Genomic DNA, 17958 nt, shown 5'->3' with positions numbered 1-17958 from the left:
GTTCAGCGCTGTCAACGCGGCTTTTTCCATTTGACCTCCGACTAGAAAGCCTCATTTCTGGCGTTCAATACCAAAGAAATGCAAACTTTTTAAAATGATACCAAATTGTAAAACTCTCAGCTGCGTCTCTAATCAAACCTCAGCAGCGTCAGGTAATGTTCGCATGTCGATTCATGGCTCATCTGCTATAAAAGCCCGGCCAGGAAAATCCCCTTCATGTTTTATCCTCAGTTGCTTTGACACAAACACATCTGCTGTGATGTTCACACCTCTGAAGTCTCACAGTGTCAGCTTTGTTTGTATACATAGTTAGAAACATAATAATTATGATCATTTATCAGTACATATCCATAATACTTCTGACTGTCTGAGCCTAAACTGAATCGAATCAGTTGTAGAAATCAGTGACGACACCTCGCCCGGGCTGCCATGTTAAGTAACATTAAACCTGCAGTGCAGAACTTTGTTTTCACACCTCAGCTATAAAAGGCTGATGGGCTGTTGTCGTCACCCCACCGGGCGAGTGGGCAGGCGGACAGCACGGACACCCAACTCAAGAACAAGGCGACAAAATTCTAGGTCCATCAGTGGCTTTAAAGAGGCCAGGGGAGTCATGGCTCACTTTTGGAACCAACTACTGTTTTGGCACTTTTGCATTTTGTTCATTTCTTCATCTCTGTGGCTGCACATGCTTTATCGTGCACTAAACTATGCTACACCTCCTGCTTTAAAGACCTTAATCTAGTAGTTTAGAGGAACAGCAGCACAGGCTGTGGTGACAGCTGCTCGATCCTCTTACAGAAGGTTGGTAACGTGCACCAGATAGTTTGTCAGTATAAAACCAGTTGTATTTATTAACAGAAGCTACGTTGTGTACAACATGACAGCTGTTGCATTGTCATTAGCTTTGTCCTTCTTCTCTCTTCTGAGATCTAACATGTGAATGACGTATTTACACTGCTGTGGTTCAACTTCTTTCTTTATCATTTCATTGCTGTGATCCTAGCTCTTCCTCCCTGCCTCCTCTTCCTTTGGTTGCCATCTTCATTTATCGATCACAGACTAAATATTTGGCAGTGCTGGTTTTGTTTCACTTTACTTTTCTCCCTAATTTTCCTCCCTCTCTCCCTCGTGCCCTCTCCTATTCTCAGGATATAAAGGTAACTCCTGCTAAAGAACAATAAAGGCCTTACTGTCCCAGAATACAATGACTTCACACTCTGCTTTATAACATATTTTTGGTTAACTCCATTTCGTTTTAGGTTTTGTCTTTTCCTTTCGCTCACTGTTTTCCAGTCATTCTCAGTGCTCGGTTTAGCTAGACTTGTATTGTCGTATATTCTATTTCTGTGTTTTTTTCTGGTCATTCCTTTTCCTGTCTCTGACTCTCACACACGAAACAGACCATAGATAGATTCACACGAGAGCAGTGAATACAAATAAAAAGTGCACGCACAGTCATAAAGCAAAGGTGTGCGACTCCTGTTTCGTCTTGCATCCACAAGCCTGATATATGTGTTAAATAAGCCAGTTGCTGTCCTCCTGTCTTCGATCTGTCTTCACTTTCCTCCCCCCCAGTCTTTATCTCCATTCCTTGTTCTGGGCTTTGCTTGGTTCTGGTTCTCACTGTTATAATCAGCCTATCTGATTGCCAGCCTCACTGTCGATTTTGTGAATGAGGAATGCCAAACAGAGGCATAAAGTATAGTCTGTGGAGCGCGCAGTCCTCCCTATACTTTGTGCTCTGCCTTTATGTCTACCTGTTGTGTTTTCACATGGATTTAAACTCGCTGCGTTATTTCTTTGCCTGACGAGAAGAACGAGCACAGATGAATCCATATTTCTGAAACAAGCATCCTGTTGAATGGAAATTTCAGTCTTTGTCAGTTCACTGGGTGTTAAAATTCCCTCTGATGTCATTTCCTCTGACAGACAAACCCTTCAGTTTGACATGTTGAGACTTTTTTCGTTTGCCTTTATTCATTTGGTTTGTTTCTGTGGCCTGTTTCCTATTATGCAGCATTTCTTTTTCTTTGTTCGCAGATGAAAAGAAAACTTCTCATTTTGCACTAATTAAAGCCGAGCAGCACGCCGTGGCCATTTTGGCTGCTGGCAGTTCTAGCAGTTCATGTGAAAGTACAACATCAGTGCATTTCACCAAAGGTTGACTGTCTGTCTGTCTGCCAGTCTGTGTCTCTCACATGTGGGCTACTGTAATTAACTGTTTTATTTGTGTGTCAGTCTGTGAGTCCATTAATTGGAGAAATGTCCATCGAACGGGGCTGAATGCCTTTATACACATCTGAATTTAACCAGTGTGGGTTTTTGAAGCCTGGTACTTTTGTACTGAAGTTGCTGAGAGAGAGAAGATAAACTTTTTAAAGTTTTGGAAAATGTAGAAAATGTAGGAAAAAAGACGGAGTGCAATTATTTCCAAAAGAATTTAGAGTGAAAATAGTACAAACACACACAACAAACGTGGCAAATGTTGAAACAAACTATTGTTTTGGGGAAAAAACGATGAAGTTACCTTGATGTCATCTAGTGGCCTTAGTGTACTAATGCACCACAGTATCATCACCTGCTGCTATTTGAACCTTAGCCTCAAGGACGCAGCTGCATTTCACGTGTCCAGTAACAGTGATTTTAGAAGTCTTGCCCAAAGCCTCAAATACGGTCCCATCAATACAGAATTTATCTGAATAAAATCTTTTAATAGGAAGAATGCAGATCCTCTGTATCTTACACTGAGCCTGGTCATTCATCTTTACTCTGACAGACAGCCTCTCTGAGATGCTATCATCAGATCTTTAATGAATCTAATACTTTACATACATCTTACATTGTTCCACAACTCACCAACAGTTGGTTGGTTGTTTTCTTTAGTATTAAACAACCTCTCCGTTTGCTTTTTGCAGCTTTCTAGTAGGGCTGGACGATATGGCCTAAAATCCATATCGCGGTATAATTTGAAGCACGTGCGGTAACGATATATATCTCGATATATTCTTTTCTTCTGTATAATGTATTTTCCACACTATAAGGACTTGAAATCCTTTGATTTTCTCAAAAATCGAGAGTGTGCCTCATGTATGAATTCTGGTTGTGCTTACTGACCTCGAACCGATTTTGGCTGCAGAAATCTGTTAAAAATGTTTTAGTACAACTTTGGTAAGCCGCACTGCTTGATGGATTGTCAGAGCATTACGGCTGCCGTAGTGAGGAGCTTCACGGAGTAATCTGGGTCCAAAACTCCGTCAGCTTCAGGTCCCAAAGTCAAAGTTAAAAACAGTCTAAATTCTTTCATCTTTAATTAAATCATCAGCGTTGCTGCTTTACCAGGTGTAACAGTTAAGTTTAACATCCAGGCATCCATGAAAACAGATTTATTGAATTACAAGTTAACAGGAAGTTAGCTCGCTAGTTTCCACCTAAACATTTCATACCATGTTCTGACTGAGAGATTTTTGAAACTAATTCAAACGTACAGCTCTGCTACCACTTCCAAAATAATGAAGACAGAAGACTAAACAGCAGTGGCGTTTGCAGGGTTACTGAAGTTGGGCTAGCTGGTATATAATGTTGTGCTACGTGATTGCTAGCGACACAGCTATGTTAGCATAACATTAGCACAGTGAAGCTGGAGGATGAAGCCAACTTTTCTTCCACTCGATAAAAGTTAACGTGAGGGATTCTGGTGGTCAGGGACAAATGCAATCGCATAGCAGGATGCTGTACACGGGCCAACCTTCAGTCAGGAGAACAACTGAGATTATTCATCCACAATACGAGGTTAGTTATTAATATACTGCAACAACATGGGAACAGAGCAGCTGCGAGAGAATTCAACATTAATGAATTCTTGTTACGGAAGTGGAGGAAGCGCAGTTTTTGGCTTTCCCCATATTTCAAGAGTGCTTCACCTCTTTGCTGTGACTGTTGCCCGTCATAATTTACAGATGATAATGGTTTTAGCCGCTGCGATGCTTTCAACCAAAACAGGCGCAGCTTGATGACATCATCAACATGTGCTATCGCGATAGAGCGGTATAGTCAAAATCTCTATCGTTGGCCAAATTTATATCGTTTCTATCGTATATCGTTTATATCGCGCACTCGTACTTTCTAGTTTTAATTATTGGAAATCGTTGCATTCTGTGCATTTCCATTTTACACCAACAACCTTTTATGTCTGTTAGAATCATTTCTGAATAGCATCTGAAACCGCATTTATACTATGATGGGATGTTTTCTAAAATGTTCTAAACTGACAGCTGGTATAAACATTTGTTGAATGAAACAGATCGATTTTGGCTGTAGCACCGATCCAGCCCAGTCTCAGCCCTATCAGAATCCAAAGGCCAGCTTAACCAAAATTAAGTCCTGTTTATTTTTTCTATTTGATCCTTTTGGATGAATATTTATTGTAGCCCATGTGTGTATTTTTTGCTTGTTGGTGGGTTTTGTCAGATGTTTGAATTGAAGAGTCAGCTCAGTGTGGTGCAGCAGAGTCCAGACTCAGTCCTGTGGGGGCCTCCAGTGCCCCTCTGGCTGTTTTTGACTTTTTCGTCCCATCATGGTCTCGGTGCTGTTTCAGAGGTTTTTCCAAGTCAAGAGGGAAACTCCGAATATGTATCGTTTTTAGCATGAACGTGGCCCTAAATTAAATAAATAATAATGATCTCCTCTCACAGCAATTCAGTACAAAAATATCATCACCTCACTTCAAAGACGTATATAGGTTTAAGCCTGTCTTCACCCTGACGGTCATCATGGTCCCCTCCTTTATTCCCACTGCTGTGACTTTGCTAACTGTGCTTGTCCCCTGTGCCCAGAGGGTTGTCCAGGTCTCTGCAATAACAATGGACGATGCACCTTGGAGGCCAGCGGATGGCACTGCATCTGCCAGTCGGGATGGAGAGGGGCGGGGTGCCACGTTGCCATGGAAACACTATGTACCGACAGCAAGGACAACGAAGGAGGTATGTTTGTGTAGATACACTAAAAGTGGGGAGACAGATGGTTAAATGTATGAACAGATTTGTTTGACGGCTGAATGAACACAGGATAAGGAGAATATTAAATGTTAGCGACACAATAATCCAAACGTCCTCCCACGACTACAAAGACAGACATTAGGAAGAAATGAACAGTGGACAGGTGCTTTAGAAAGTGGTCGGAGATTACTTTGAAAAGCACAGGTGAGTGCAACACCCCCTCAAAACCCCTCCCCTCCCACACGCATTAAATTGCAGGGGACCGAGGAAAAATGACACATCAGTTTGTACCATCCAATCACTTCAAGAGCTGATAACAACACTGTGTTAGAGTGGGAGAGAGTAAGTACAAAAGAGTACTTACTTACTTTGCCTGTGTATGTATGGGTGCTCAAAGTAATGCCTGATGATGAATAAATGATGAGGTGGTGACTGTGCTGCTGCCTGCTGGGCAGACACTCATGTGCTGTGTTCCAGTAAAGTGTAAAGGCTGGGCACGGCTGCCTGAACGTCTGAGTGCCTCTAACCTGCACTCTCTCTAGTATTTTTACTTTTTTGTCATTTTTCAAATCTGGTCTCCATTAGTGTTTAGAAAAATGATAAATCAGGATGCGCTTTAAGATGGTTCGACCTTGTGATTGATTTACAAACTTGAGCGTTGATCTATGCATGCTGAAACTTATTGTGACAGTGCCGTAGAAAGGTGCACCAACACTACTGGGAACTGGATCTTTTGTAGGCATTACATATGTCAGCTAACAGCTGTTTTATCCAGCAACATATGCACTGTGCCAGTGACACAGCTGGGACTACTTTAACTCGTCTGACCTAATCTTATGTCTGTGTGTTTCAATCTGGACACTACAACAATAATATTGTTAAAGCAAAACCTCTGAGACACTAAAAGTTTTAAATATTATTCTAGCCTATCAGCTGACAGTATTTGTCTCTGTCGCTCTTCTTGTCTCACCTTCTTTGTCTCTCTGTACGTGCACACACGCTGCATCGGCTGCATGGTGGATCAAAACCTGATCGTATTTTCCTGCATTTATAATTCCATCAGGTTTGACAGACATCACTGGCTAAAGTACAGCCTGAAAATGTGACAGAGCGTCCACTATGTTTCACTGATGGCTGTAGACACTCGCTGTTGCGCGGCTCCTCCTCCGTACGCATGAGGACAGCACTAAAGCTGAGTGATAAAGGAGCCGCTGTCTGCAGAAAAAATTGAAAAGCTTTCAGAAGCACTGAAGACCTGCTGGTTAAGACCACTTCAAAAAATTACAAGGAAGTCTGGCTTTTTGGATGCAAAATATAAAGGGCTCCAGGAACCTTACCAGAGTTTATAAAATCATATAAATGCTGCAGATTTTAAACGTGCATTAGTACATTTCCGTCTGTTGGTCATTGAAACCTCTGTCTGAAAGACTGAACAAATTGTTTATGTAGCTGTTGCAGCTAATGCTATGCTGCCTTTGTTTGCTATGAACTGAAACATGTTAAGCTGTTCATTAGATTTCACATGTAAAGCTTTTAAACGACTATGTTTTCCCCAACTCTGTGCTAGCTTTGTGACTGTAGGGCTTGTGCATGTTTCAGATGGCTTGGCTGACTGCATGGATCCAGACTGCTGTCTGCAGCCTTCCTGTCAGAATCAGCTGTACTGCAAAGGGTCACCTGACCCAGGCGAGGTGCTCAGCCAGTCTCCATCCTCAGTGCCTCCTCAACAGGTAAGAAGATCCCGTCAGAAATCGACAAAATGACGACACCTTTCAGCATCAGATTACCCATTTATTTATTTTGCTTTTCTTAGGCTGCCAGATCTTTCTACCAGCGCATTCACTTTCTAGTTGGGCCTGAATCGACTCACATAATCAATGGTGAAAATCCTTTTAATAAAAGGTAAACATGTCTTCTGTCGTGTTTTCTCTTTTCTTTTTCTCTTACATTTTAGGGATAAAGCAGCAACATTGGCATGCACATGCAGATGTTCATTCCAAGCCATGGAAACACTGCTTTGCTGTAAATGACTGTTGGATATTGCAGACATCTTACTGTAAACTGTTTTTTTCATGACATATTTTATGGGTTCAGCTCTGCAGTAACTGGATTCACCCGTGTTCATCATTCCACACAGTGTTATTGAGCAGTTACAATAACCATGTACTCCACCTGCACATTGGCAGGGAAAAATCACACATATTCATATCTCATGCACTGCTCTTTGAAGCATAAATGATCTGTAGTCGTAGGTCAAAGTAGGTTTCATTGATGTCCTTGTTTTCTGTGATTGTTTGACTAATATTTTTTAAGCCTGCAGGTCATGGTGTATCCTATTTTTATTTAGCATAATATGAGAAGTGGTAGTTTAGCTTTGCTTTCTGTAGGCATGAAAATGATAAAACATGTTAGCAAAATCCAAATATAGTGCTCAAGGTCTGCTGTTTTCCCTTGCCAAAAGCCATTCCTGCCCACACCTGCCTCAAAGATAGCATTCATTGAGAGTGATAACAGGGAATGACAGGGGCCAGTCTGCAAATACAGAGGCTGAAAGGCAGCTCTACTGAGAGGGAAGAAACATGACAGCAATTGTGTTTGGCAATCTTTCTGCTTTTGTCATATTTTTATGATTTACTGAATATTTCATAAGAGGAGAACCTGTAATACCAAACCTGTAATAAAGTGTCCAGTGTTTCCCTAATGGGATGTACCTGCAAACGTAAAAGATTATTTTAGACATGAAAACACAGATATACTGTGTGTGTGTGTGTCTGTACTCTTTTAAGGATAAGGCTTACAGCCACAGAGATAAAACTCGTGTGATTTCTAATGGGTAGAAATGCTCAACATCTAACAAAAGACGACTCAGATGCAGGGCAGGGAATGGTTTTGGACTAAAACTGTAGGAATGTAAGGGTCTTCTGGAAGAAAATGTCAGCTGTGTCTCAGGTGATAGACTGCGCACAAATTATAAGGTCAGTGCTTTGATAGCAGGCAAAGCATGGGTAAAGTACTGAAAAATGTCAAGCATCTGGCATTGGGGTGGCTGTAGCTCAGGTGGCAGAGCAGGTCAGCCACTAATCAGAAGGTCGGTGGTTCGATCCCAGGCTGCATCCTGGCTGCATGCCAAATATCCTTGGGCAAGATACTAACCCCGTGTTTGCCTACTGGTGGTGGTCAGAGGGCCCGGTGGCGCCTGTGTCCGGCAGCCTCGCCTCTGTCAGTGCGCCCCAGGGCAGCTGTGGCTACAATGTAGCTTGCTATCGCCAGTGTGTGAATGTGTGCGTGAATGGGTGGATGACTGAATGTAGTGTAAAGCGCTTTGGGGTCCTATGGACTAGAAAAGCGCTATACAAATGCAGGCCATTTACCATTTACCATGGTCTGGAATAATTTTACCTTTAGATGTCAGATATGACAAGTTGCCAATTAAATTACATGAAAATAAATGTAAGCTGCTCAAACATCTTGCAGTTGTGAACTGGTTGCTAGTAAAGCTAATTGTTAGATTACTGCCTGTAGCTTATTGTCATGGTATTGTATGTGCAATGATATTTATGTGGATTTTATGGAGCATCGCAAATGATTGTGGGGGAAAAATTGGGGGTTTAAGATGATTTTGTTTTTTGCAATTTTATTTGCGTGTGTGTGTGTGTGTGTGTGTGTGTGTGTGTGTGTGTGTGTGTGTGTGTGTGTGAAAGCAGCTCTACACAGGAGCAAGTAAAATGGGATGAAAAAACTAAAACACTGAAATCCAATCCAAGCATGTCTGACATGTTTGTGACTTTATAATGAAGTGCATCAGACAGGAAAACAAAACCTGAAACTGGGAACTGACTGGGAATAACAAGGCAAGCAAGGAGCGCGGGGATAAGGACAGGAAACCTGAGGGAACACAGCTGGAATTAATCAGACAGGGAGAAAACTGAGCACACTGAAGAGGGCGAGAGACTGTGGAAATAAAACAGGAAGTCCGATTACCATGGCAACAAAGACCAAGACATGCAGGCTTGACACTTGGACTGGGAAAAAATAGATATGGGAACATGACTGACTGGTGAGAGAGAGAGGGAACACTGAACACGGGAACAAGAGACGAGGCCGACAAAACCCGGCAGATGCATGTGGTTCTTTTTTCCACAATAACCACACAGTAACAGAAAACACATAAACACCGATGCAAACGACAACATGTACTGTAAGTACCGTGGTGACATCAGCATTACTCAGAAGTTCCTCCGTTGTCGTTTTTTAAGTTATCCCTCAGTGGACTCTGCAGTTCGATCACAATGAGTAACATTGCAGAGCTACGGTGAGCTGTGAGTGTTTCCATCTCTTAAGACAGTTTTCCAGCTCAGCCACAGGGACTCAGGGAAATTTCACTTCTTGATGGGCTTATTTATGTATTATAACTATTTGCCATTAAACATTTTGTAATGTTTTAAGTAAATCTTGCAGGCAGTGTGAGTAAACGAGTTCTCTCTGCTCTCTTCTCTCTTTTTAGCTTGGTGTCGATAATTCGAGGTCAGGTCCTGACAGCTGATGGAACACCTCTGATTGGAGTCAACGTGACATTTGTTCACTATCCTGAGCATGGATACACTATAACACGCAAGGATGGCATGTGTGTACTTATTCATTATTAATATTTTCATACACTTTTATACAAACATTGTGCCTTTTCCAAAAATGTCTCCTCTCAGCAGTGGTTTAAAACAGATGTTAATCATCGTCTGTTCACTAAATAAACTTGATGACCAGGGTGGTAAACAGGGCTCCTTCATGGAGGTTTCCACCAACAACTAGAATGAAACCATTTTCATATCAATGATCTGCATGTGTGTGAAACATATCCTGAAAGTAAAAGTGGATGTAGCTCCATGTAAATGTGAAACCTGCATTCTTTCAAATGCCCAGCAGGGGGGGGGGGGGTCTCCTGAGTAACCCCCTCACAATCAGACACACACACACGCGTGCACACCGTGTTTTTACATCCCTTAGCCTAAACCTAACTGTCACCTAATTATAACCCTGACATTAAAAAACACCTTTAACTTGTGGGGACCAGGATTTTGTCCCCATAACAGTGTTGGTCCCCACAAAGATACATAAACACACACAAACACAAAAACGGACAGCCAACAACGGGAGAATGACATCTACATTGTGCTCTTACATTCCCACCTCAGCTCACACAGCTTCTTCATTCTCACGTCAGCTGAAGAGAACGTGTGAGCGTGTGGGGAAGACGCTTTTTAAAATGCACTGGATTCACAGGGACGCACTCAGTCACTGTTGAACACACACACCTGCACACAAACAAACGTGCTCACACACTCCAACTGTAGGTATGTAATGCACACAATATATAGACACAAGATGCACATCAGCACACTCACAGAATTTAATGAGCCAATTACACCGTCACAAATGAAAGTTTAAGAGTCTTTGTCCTGCTGAAGTTTGCAAATCCACTCTTATATTCTGTAACAGTGAATTAAGAGGCTTTCCTTATTAAAGCTTGTATAATTCAGCTGCATGGTACTCACACGTCTTGTTTCCCAGCACTCACTGTACACATTTGTTTGACGATGATGTGCTGACAGGTTTGATCTTCTGGCCAATGGCGGGGCATCCCTCACACTGAGCTTTGAGCGTGCTCCCTTCCTCACGCAGTACAGAACTGTTTGGGTGCCGTGGAATGTCTTCTATGTGATGGACACGCTTGTGATGAAGAAGGTGAACGACTGAGGGTCTGACTGTTGACACTGCACTGAATATGCAGATACGACCTTTGTTTCATTTACTCTTTCTATCACAGATGTATTCGGGTTAAATGAATAATTGAATCAGTGCTGTGACTGCTGAGCTCACCTTTCCATATTCAGTGACCGACACATGTCGTGTCTGGCTGTTTCAGGAGGAAAATGACATTCCCAGCTGTGACCTGAGTGGTTTCATCAGACCGAGTCCTGTCATTGTTGCTTCTCCTCTGTCTACATTTTACAGAAGCTCACCTGAAGATGGCCCCATCATACCTGAAACACAGGTAATGAATCAATCAGAGGACTTTAATGGGAGCTAAGACACTTTGAGTATGATCTCTCTGTCTGTGAATAAGTTTGCAATGTAAAAATAATGTAACACTTTGTGCCAGCTGTGTTATACTTGGCAAACTTAAATCTTTAGGTTGAGCAGATTAAAACATGCATATGTGTTTTGTATGTGTTTGTCCATATAAAAAACAAAGCCAGTGTCTTTGCACATGAATAGGACAGCACATCTATCTGTGTGGACGTGTGTGTGTGTGTGTGTGTGTGTGTGTGTGTGTGTGTGTGTGTGTGTGTGTGTGTGTGTGTGTGTGCGCACATGTTCGAGTGTAGATCAAAAGCAAGCAAATGGAAAACTGCTCCTTAGCTTTTGGTGGAGCTGGCTCCATTAGAGGGAGGGCAGTGAGGCCGGCCTTAAAGGCATGAAATGGATCTGTAATGAATGCTAAATGCGCAGCTAATGAAAAGGCAATAGTGCAGCTGAGAAGTATAACACTGCAAATGGAGTATTCCCTCAGGACTGTTTTTTCAACGTAGTCTCAATCAGTTCTTCTCTCTCCCTTTTCAGAAGTCTTCTCAGCTTCTGTCCTGTTGCTTGTAGATCATTTACCTCACATCGCTAGGATAGGAGTTCTTTTTGTCTCATTTGGAGTTTAATTGTGTATCTTTTTAAATGTTTATTGACAGACCCCTGAAATGCTGTAGTTTAGACCTAAAAAGTACAAACATTGAGACAAACTCATACCTCTAGATTTGTGGAAGTAAACTGCAGCAGGTGGAAGAATCACAAGCAAATCAGGAACATGCAGTCTCTGCTGTGTACCTGGAAATGAAACTCAGTCTTCTTTTCTGTTGTTTTGTATTCAATAACTTCTTTTGGTTCTAACTCCATGGCAGTCATTAGGCACTAGGCAGAGCTTTGCAGGGGGGCAATGTCAAAAGCTTTAGGACCAACTCCTGTGACCTGCTCGTATTTATGGTTCTGGGAAAAGAACCATAAAAACATCATCAGATTTAAATGTCGCTGATCGTCTTCGATGGCATGTCGAGACAGCTTCCAGCTGCTATTTTTAATCTAGCTCTCTAATTTGTGACTGCTTACACTTCTGCATTGCATTTGCACCACAAACATCAGTTTCTCTTCACAATCAAAATGTGATTCAACTGCAGACTTTCATCTTTATTTATGTTTAACAAAAGTATTACATTAACTCAGTGGTTCTCAAACTTTTCACATCATCCTCACATGACAGGAAGAAAGATTTTCACACCTCATCTAAACAAAGCAATGACAGAAAAGCCGAGCTGCAACTTTATTTGGATAATAAACTCATTCACGGTGAATCCTTCAGCAGTTTCAGCAAACAACAAGTGAAACAGAATGTGAACGTTGCCAAACATGGAATAAAGTTCAGTGTTAGTCTTATAAAACTTGTGAACACAGATGAAATTTAGTGAGAGTTTTTGACTGCAGAGCTGTGGCGGGGCGTGGTCTGCAGCGTGGCTGTGGGGGAGGCGGGCGCACCTGAGCGGCCTCTGCAATCACGCCTCGCCGGCTTAAAACAGAATGAACTGGGTCCTGTCGTTGCTGCTGGTGTGTGTAGGCTGTAGCTGAAAAGCTGCAGGCGAGTGTAAGTCGACAGATGCAATAAAGAAGAGTAGTGAAAAGTGCGAACACGTGGTCGGGTCTCTCGTGCCCCAGTCCTGGGTTTCAGCATCACTGCAAACGATGCGCGACAGACCCGTTCGCACTTTTCAGTACACTTCTTTATTGCGGCTGTTGACGTCCACACGCCTGCAGCTTTTCAGCAGATGCGCATATTATTAACATAACTGCTGCAAATTTCTTCTTTCCGCCATAGAAGCGATTCCGATGGTAAACAGTAGTTCTGCATGACTTTTCTGCCAGGTAACCTGCACACCACCTGTCAGAGCTCTGCACCCCAGCAGTGGGGCGTGCCATGCTGTTTGAGAACCACTGCGTGCATTAACTGTTCATTAATAATGGAATTTTTTATACATAATCTCATCTTGAGAATCTCCAAGGTAAATGGACCGTTCACTGACAAGCAGCGGCTTGCCCAGGTGCCTATGTCCTGATTATTGTCTGACAAAAGAAGCAGATAAAATATCTGGAACTGATTCAGTGTGTTAAACGTTTATTTCGTAGCTCCCAGTTTGAGGTCCACATGTACGTTGATGCAAGTGAAAGAGGATTTGCAGAATTGTTTCTTCGGTTTCTAAATTAAACATTCACAACATAAAACCTAATCGAGAACACCAAAGTCTAAAACAGAGGCTTTATAGCAAGGTGCAAACCACTGGTTACACTCAAGAACAAAAAGACAAGATTAGATTTTGCCAGAAAACAACTGAAAGACTTTGGCAGGAAAATGTTTGGACTGATGAAACCAAGCTGAACCTGTACAAGGATGTTAGGAAGAAAAAAATGAATAAATAAAGAACATGAAGAAAGTGAAGGGAGCAGAATTATGGCATGAATATGCAAGGCTGTCAATTGTACTGGGCTATTAAGTTGCATGCACACTGGGACTGTGATTGTTGGTTCTGGTTGCCTGGGTGAAGCTCTAGCAGCTCATATGTCAGTCAGTGGCATTCTTCCCTGTCATTGGTAGTCTCCTGAGTCACTCCTCTGAAAGTTTATTGTGGGTCTGCCGCACTTGGCATCGACAGCAATTTTGCGCTTAGTACAGCACTTCATCAGGAGCATCGGTACCGATACCGGTGCCAAATCGGTACTTTTGAAACGGTGCTGGTGCTCAAACCGGTGCTTAAAGAATGGAGAACACACACTTTGTCCAAAAACCTCTCATGTTCAGCTGTTTTTTGTAAAAAGATAACAATGTTAGCCTTTTCTGCAGCTATGGGGCCTATATGGCATCACTCTTGGCTGGAAGCAGTGCTTAAACAATGGAAAAAATACCAATTTTGTCCAAAACCTCTCATGTTTAACTGGTTTCCACTTTTTCTTTGGTCATTTTAGCCTTTTTGGCCAGGGTGAAGGGAGTATCTGCCATCAAACAAGAGGACAGCCGCATGTAGCTATGATGATGTTTGCTAGTTCACCTTACATGCATTAATGTAATAACGTGGTTAGCCTACTCAACGTAAATTATACACGTGCAACATTAAGCTACTCACGCAGAGAAGAACGGCTGCTGCTGCATCATCATCCTCATCATTTCTGCTACACTGGCAGGGCTAGGGGCCAGGACGCTCCTCTTCGGGTTTTTGGGAGATGTTGCTAACTCCGGGTCAGATAACAGGCACCACACCCGCAGTAGATGTGCTCGGTGTGAGGTCTCGCAGCAAGCTGTCAAATACGGCGCATTTCTCTGCTTTTAACAAAAAAAACCGCTATGCGTCGCCAGGTGTTTCATCGGATTCTTGGTGTTACCTCCTTTGACAGTATCACAGTATCAGCTTAAAGCACTTGTTGCTGCTGAGTTTGCATCTTTTGCTGTGAAGTACAGCCAGACTTTGACCGCTTCGCCTTGGGCATTTTAATCTGTAGCGCTGCTCTAACTGAACGTACGTACCTGGCCCCGCCTACTATCCTCGGAAACGTAAAATGATTGGCTAGAAGTGTATCACAGCTCAGGAAAAATAAAGCACAGAAATAAAGCACCGAAATGTGCGCTGCTTTTCGGTCTGGTTACTACCGTTTATGTCAGAACCGGACACCGGTACCCATCCCTAATCAGGAATGTGGTGGAGTGTGGTTTGTGGCTCAGCTGCAGGGGACGGGTAAAGCAGTGGGTTCAATGCAGGGAAGGCTGGCCAACACAGCTGATATCATCACTCTAACCACATCTACCCTATTTCAAAGGGACAGAGGAGACAGGTGGTGTGAAGAAGGAGTAAAAGAGGCCATCTCTTTTCACTGTGGACAGCCATCATTGAACACACAGTTGGCTCACTTTGGCTATCAGAAAGGTCACAGAAGTATCGTTATGATCTGTTTTATGTCTTTGTGCGTGAGATCCACCGATCGACCGTATTGAAGCTTCATTTATTTTTATTTTTTATAGTTCTAGGGAAACTGAACAGCCTTTCATTTACAGCAGTTGCATTAGTACACACTTTTCTGGTCATTCACACATCCATCCATCCATTCGCTTCCGCTTATCCTTTTCAGGGTCGCGGGGGGCACTGGAGCCTATCCCAGCTGTCATAGGGCGAGAGGCGGGGTACACCCTGGACAGGTCGCCAGTCTGTCGCAGGGCCAACACACAGGGACAGTCAACCATTCGCACTCACATTCACTCGCACATTCAGACCTATGGGCAATTTGGATTATCCAATTAACCTATCCCCACAAGCTGCATGTGTTTGGACGGTGGGAGGAAGCCGGAGTACCCGGAGAGAACCCACGCAAACACGGGGAGAACATGCAAACTCCACACAGAAAGACCCCGGCCTGATGGTGGAATTGAACTCAGGATCTTCTTGCCGTGCGGCAACAGTGCTAACCACCGTGCTGCCCTGTGTCATTCACACATATAAATGAAAATAAAGCTAGCTTGTCCAGTACTGTGAACCACTTAGAGTTGGAAAATAGATTGAAATAGTTTTGAAATGGGGCATCTTGTAATCGGAAGGTTGCCGGTTCGAGCCCCGGCTCCAACGGTCTCGGTCGTTGTGTCCTTGGGCAAGACACTTCACCCGTTGCCTACTGGTGGTGGTCAGAGGGCCCGGTGGCGCCAGTGTCCGGCAGCCTCGCCTCTGTCAGTGCGCCCCAGGGCAGCTGTGGCTACAATGTAGCTGCCATCACCAGTGTGTGAATGTGTGTGTGACTGAATGTAGTGCTAAAGCGCTTTGAGGTCCACAGGGACTAAGTAAAGCGCTATACAAATCCAGGCCATTTACCATTTGGAACCGTGGGTACTGATGTGTCTGGTGTGTTTCGTTTCTTTCTGTAGGTTCTACAAGAACAAACATCAATACCTGGCAGTGATCTAAACCTGATCTACCTTAGCTCCAGAGCAGCAGGATATAAACCAGTGCTGAAAGTCACCATGACGCAGACATCAATACCTTTCAATTTGATGAAGGTGTGATGAGTGATATTTCCCAGCATTTCAAGTTACAGCTAAGACAAATGCCTACCGTTACTGTTTTCTGTGAATTAATCAGTATCATGAAGTTAACCCTTTCCTGTCAATCCAGGTTCACCTGATGGTGGCAGTGGTGGGCCGCCTCTTCCAAAAATGGTTCCCTGCACAACCAAATCTGTCATACACATTCATCTGGGACAAGACAGATGCCTATGGCCAGCGTGTCTATGGACTATCAGAGGCAGTCGGTAAGTTTGTACAAATAGAAAATACAGGCAGTTTTGGGCATTTGCTATAAGGGTTGGTATCTGACAAATCCTCAGCATCACATATAGGGCTTTAAACAGTGTCACTGCCACTCTGCATGAAACAGCATTAGTTTAATCACGTTCGCAGACACTTTTCTAACAATCTCATCTTTTTCTTCCTTAAATTGTTTATCTGAAGTTGGATGTTAATGTGTTAAATATGTTAAAAAGTGTTTTGAAACTTACAACATGTAATATTCTCTTTTCACTCATAAATGCAGAGGCTTGATTTTTCCATCATCTAATGTGGTGTGTCTAAAGCACCAAAACTGACAACAACAACAGCGATATCAACAAGGAGCTCTTTCTATGAGAACTTGAAGTTCCACCTGTTGCTCAGGGGACAAAACAAAATGGCTCGGCCATACGAACTCCTCATGTTAAATATAAATCCAGATGCCATCGTTGCCTTCGCTGTCTCACCTGGACCGTGGTACTGACACTCACTAGTCTCCAGCCTCCTTCCTTCTGCCGAGTGTACAGTCTCAGGGTGCTGGACGTGTGGTCAGGAGCTTCCTCGTCTTAGATGTCAGTGGCTTCCATCGCCTCCTTTGACCAGCTTATTACCCCAGCAGGGTACCTGATCACGGGCAGGGCGTAGGTGTTGATGGCCCGGATCTTGTTCTTTTTATTCAGCTGACTCCTCAGGACTTGCCTGACCCTCTGCAGGTACTTGGTGGTTGCAGCTTTCCCAGCGGCCTCTTCATGGTTCCCATTTGCTCGTGGGATCCCCAGGTACTGGTAGCTGTCCTCGATGTCTGCAGTGTTGCCATCTGGTAGTTCGATCCCCTCGGTTCTGACTACCTGACTACTACACTTCTCCAGTCCGAATGACATTACAGTGTTGCTGCTGTATATCAGTGAATCAATGTCTCGTTCATGCTTGGCATACAGCTTGATGCCGTCCATGTAGAGGAGTTGTTACTAGTTGTTTCGCTGTCACTCTGGATCCCTCATCCTGTGCATGTAACCCCTTCTGCTGGGATTACTTGCGTAGTAGCATTCCAACAGTGCCCTATTTTCATCTCTTGCCCACTTATGCTACCTTGTTCCAGTAGCCCGTTTCTCATCAGCATGTGCTGTTTCCTCAACAACTGATGCACCTTGTTAATCTTGGCAACGTCTTAGTCGGTATAGCTTCATTTTTATGTCTCTCACTCATGTCCAAGGTAGGCTTGGTTAGCATCGGGGGGGGGGGCTTGTCTTGCCTAGAGCCGCTTACTGGATACAGACGCCCCGCCCTGGTCGGGAGTCGGACCAACTCTAATCACTGGACACATCTTTTGATTTAATGTTTTTTCTTTATTAAAAATTGATGTATAAGTCTAATTATGTCTCATATTTTAGCTTCCACTCTTTGCTTTGTTGACAGCGCTGCAAACCCTCGGCCTTCTCTCAACGAGCTTCATGATGTAGTCTCTTGAAATAGTTTCACTTCACAGGTGAGCCTGTCAGGGTTCATTGGGGGAGTTTCTTGCCTTCTAAATGGAGTTGGGACCATCAGTTGTGTTGTGCAGCAGTCAGG

At 43.3% G+C, this 17958-nt stretch overlaps 1 protein-coding gene across 1 annotated transcript in view; it reads left to right on the top strand.

The window, feature by feature from the left end:
• tenm3 (teneurin transmembrane protein 3) overlaps window positions 1-17958 on the top strand; it is a 179457-nt gene that overhangs the window by 110982 nt on the left and 50517 nt on the right. The window contains exons 14-21 of the mRNA XM_085409014.1: window positions 4836-4982; window positions 6597-6727; window positions 6811-6899; window positions 9502-9621; window positions 10604-10736; window positions 10918-11046; window positions 15991-16122; window positions 16238-16373. Of these exons, the coding sequence (XP_085265140.1) occupies window positions 4836-4982; window positions 6597-6727; window positions 6811-6899; window positions 9502-9621; window positions 10604-10736; window positions 10918-11046; window positions 15991-16122; window positions 16238-16373 (1017 nt within the window). The remainder of the gene's footprint in view (window positions 1-4835; window positions 4983-6596; window positions 6728-6810; window positions 6900-9501; window positions 9622-10603; window positions 10737-10917; window positions 11047-15990; window positions 16123-16237; window positions 16374-17958) is intronic.

Source organism: Rhamphochromis longiceps, linkage group LG6, assembly GCF_057381845.1.
Source record: "Rhamphochromis longiceps isolate RC_006_pf linkage group LG6, R_longiceps_female_GT1.1, whole genome shotgun sequence".
Taxonomy (NCBI): Eukaryota; Metazoa; Chordata; class Actinopteri; order Cichliformes; family Cichlidae; genus Rhamphochromis; species Rhamphochromis longiceps.
The sequence above is the reverse complement of the archived record's forward strand: the minus strand, read 5'-3'. Positions and strand labels throughout refer to the sequence as shown.